The following is a 2265-nucleotide window of genomic DNA, read 5'->3' as shown; positions in this document are numbered from 1 at the left end:
CTCTGAGGCGTCTGCCCCCGAGAGGAGAGCTGTTGAGTCTGACCTCACTTCCTCTTCCTCCCAGCATTCTGCACTGTTTACTCCTCCCACCTTATGTTTTAACCTATCAGGGCAAGCAGCTTCTTTATTTAATTAACCAATGACCTTCCTCCATCACACACATGTGAACAAACACACACAAACACACAGTTCTAATAGTCAAATAACCAAAGACCTAAAAGGAACATATCTTGAGGTTGGTTGTTCAGGGGAGGCATGGATGAGAAACAGGAAAGAATTCACTTAGCTTTGAGACTGTTATTTTTTTTTCTTTTTAAAATTTTTTATTGTATTTTTCTCTGCTCCCCTCCCTTTCTCTCCCCTCCCCTTCAACCCTCTCCCATGGTCCCCATGATCCCAGTTTACTCAGGAAATTTGGGAAGTAGAAAGAGACTGTTATTTTAAGAAATAATCATAATGCTAGAGAGATGGCCTCTGTGTGTAGGGCACTGGTTGCTTTTTCAGAGAATGCGGGTTTGATTCCCAGTATCCTCATGGTGGCTTACAACTGTCTGTAACTCCAGCGACATGGAGCCAGTGCCTACATCTGGGCTCCATGGATGCTGGGGATGGTACATAGTACACAGACATATATGCAGGTAAAATGAACAGCAAAAAAAATATAGTGCTTATTGATTTTGCAGATGGTAGGAATTCAGATCCCAGCACCCACATCAGGTGGCCCACAGATGCCTGTAACTCCAAGGGATCTTTTACCTTTTTCTGTTCTGACCTTCAGAGCACCTTGGTTATATGCACATGTACATGTGTGGACATACACGCACACAGGTGCGTGCGTGCAAACACACATATATACACACACACACATATACCTTCAAAAGAAGAAGATTGAAGAATTTGACCTAGTTCCTTCCTGAATCTCAGCTCTCCTTAGTAATACAAAATTCTACAGTCCACTTTGAAAATTGCAGGTGCCCAAACTACAGCCCTGATTGGTTCAAGAGAAATAAAATTCAGTTATTACTAATGGCCTCGTTAACATCAGCATCCTCACAGCTGTGTCATTCAGGCAGACTGAAGGGATTTTTTTTTTTAAATTCCAGGTATGTTTAAAGCTTTTCAAGTGTTGTCTCATTTTTTTCTGATTCTATAGAAAGATACTTTTATTTATAGATTATAAAACTGAGCCCTGGGCTAGAACGATGGCTCAGCAGTTACGAGCACAGGCTGCTGTTCCAGAGGACCTGAGTTTGGTTTTCAGCACACAGTCAGGGGCCTTATAACCACCTCTAACTCCAGATTCCGGGTCTCTGATTCTCACTTCTGCTCTCCAGAGACACATGCACGTACACAAATTATTAAAAATAAAATTAATCTTAAAAGAATAATATGTAGCTATTGTCATTATTTCAGGGGACTTGAGAAAACTGAAACTTCAAGGCATGTTTTTACAAGATTCTATTGATATAGACTAATGTTTTTTTTTTAAAAAAAATATGCTATTCTCTTTTTATACATAGGAAAAATTGGATGTAGGGGTGAGAAAAGAAGTTGATGGCATGGGAACCTCAGAAATCAAATACGGAGACTCCATTTGCTATATACAACATGTGGATACAGGCCTGTGGCTCACATACCAGTCTGTAGATGTGAAATCAGCACGAATGGGATCCATACAGCGTAAGGTAAGATCATGTGTGAACATAGCTTATGGCAGCCATGTTCATGTTCATGAATGAAGAAACACTGGGTTCGTTATCTTACCCTCGAAATGTCAAAGTGTACCATTTACTTATTTAGTATTTCATCCAAAACATTTTGATGATCAAGTTGCTTGCCTATGCATACAAATGCAGTGCCCAGTCTTTCAGATCCTAGTCATATATCTGAGGGTGTGGTAACAATTACTCCTAATGAATTACGAGATTTCCAGCCCCTTGGCTCTGTTCAACAATGCCACCATGATAGACGCCTCCCCCCCTTTATTCCCAGTAAACCCTTGTGGGGGTTTTCTTAATGGTGTGTAGGATTACAATTTGGGGATTCATGTATTCAAATATTGGGGGAATAAATTCATTGTCTTCTAGATTCTATCTTAATCTACCCAGTTTTCTTTGTCCTTCATTCTTACTGCTACCTCCTCTTGCTCACAGATAACCACCATTCTTCTTAGGGATGGTACCATTCTAGGCCTGCCTCCCTCTATCCTTTCATCAGTTTCCTTTGTCTTTTCTATTTATCCCCCCTCCCTCCCTCCTCCCTCCC

General features: G+C 40.8%; 1 protein-coding gene across 3 annotated transcripts in view; it reads left to right on the top strand.

Annotated features, from left to right (window-relative positions):
* The window catches only part of Ryr2 (ryanodine receptor 2), a 574535-nt gene that overhangs the window by 291441 nt on the left and 280829 nt on the right, over positions 1-2265 (top strand). For all 3 annotated transcript variants that reach the window (XM_026788350.1, XM_026788349.1, XM_026788348.1), the window contains one exon: positions 1521-1685. In XM_026788350.1, the coding sequence (XP_026644151.1) occupies positions 1521-1685 (165 nt within the window). The remainder of the gene's footprint in view (positions 1-1520; positions 1686-2265) is intronic.

This window comes from Microtus ochrogaster, unplaced genomic scaffold (genome assembly GCF_000317375.1).
Source record: "Microtus ochrogaster isolate Prairie Vole_2 unplaced genomic scaffold, MicOch1.0 UNK2, whole genome shotgun sequence".
NCBI classification, from domain to species: domain Eukaryota; kingdom Metazoa; phylum Chordata; class Mammalia; order Rodentia; family Cricetidae; genus Microtus; species Microtus ochrogaster.
This window is presented reverse-complemented; position numbering and strand designations above follow the sequence as displayed.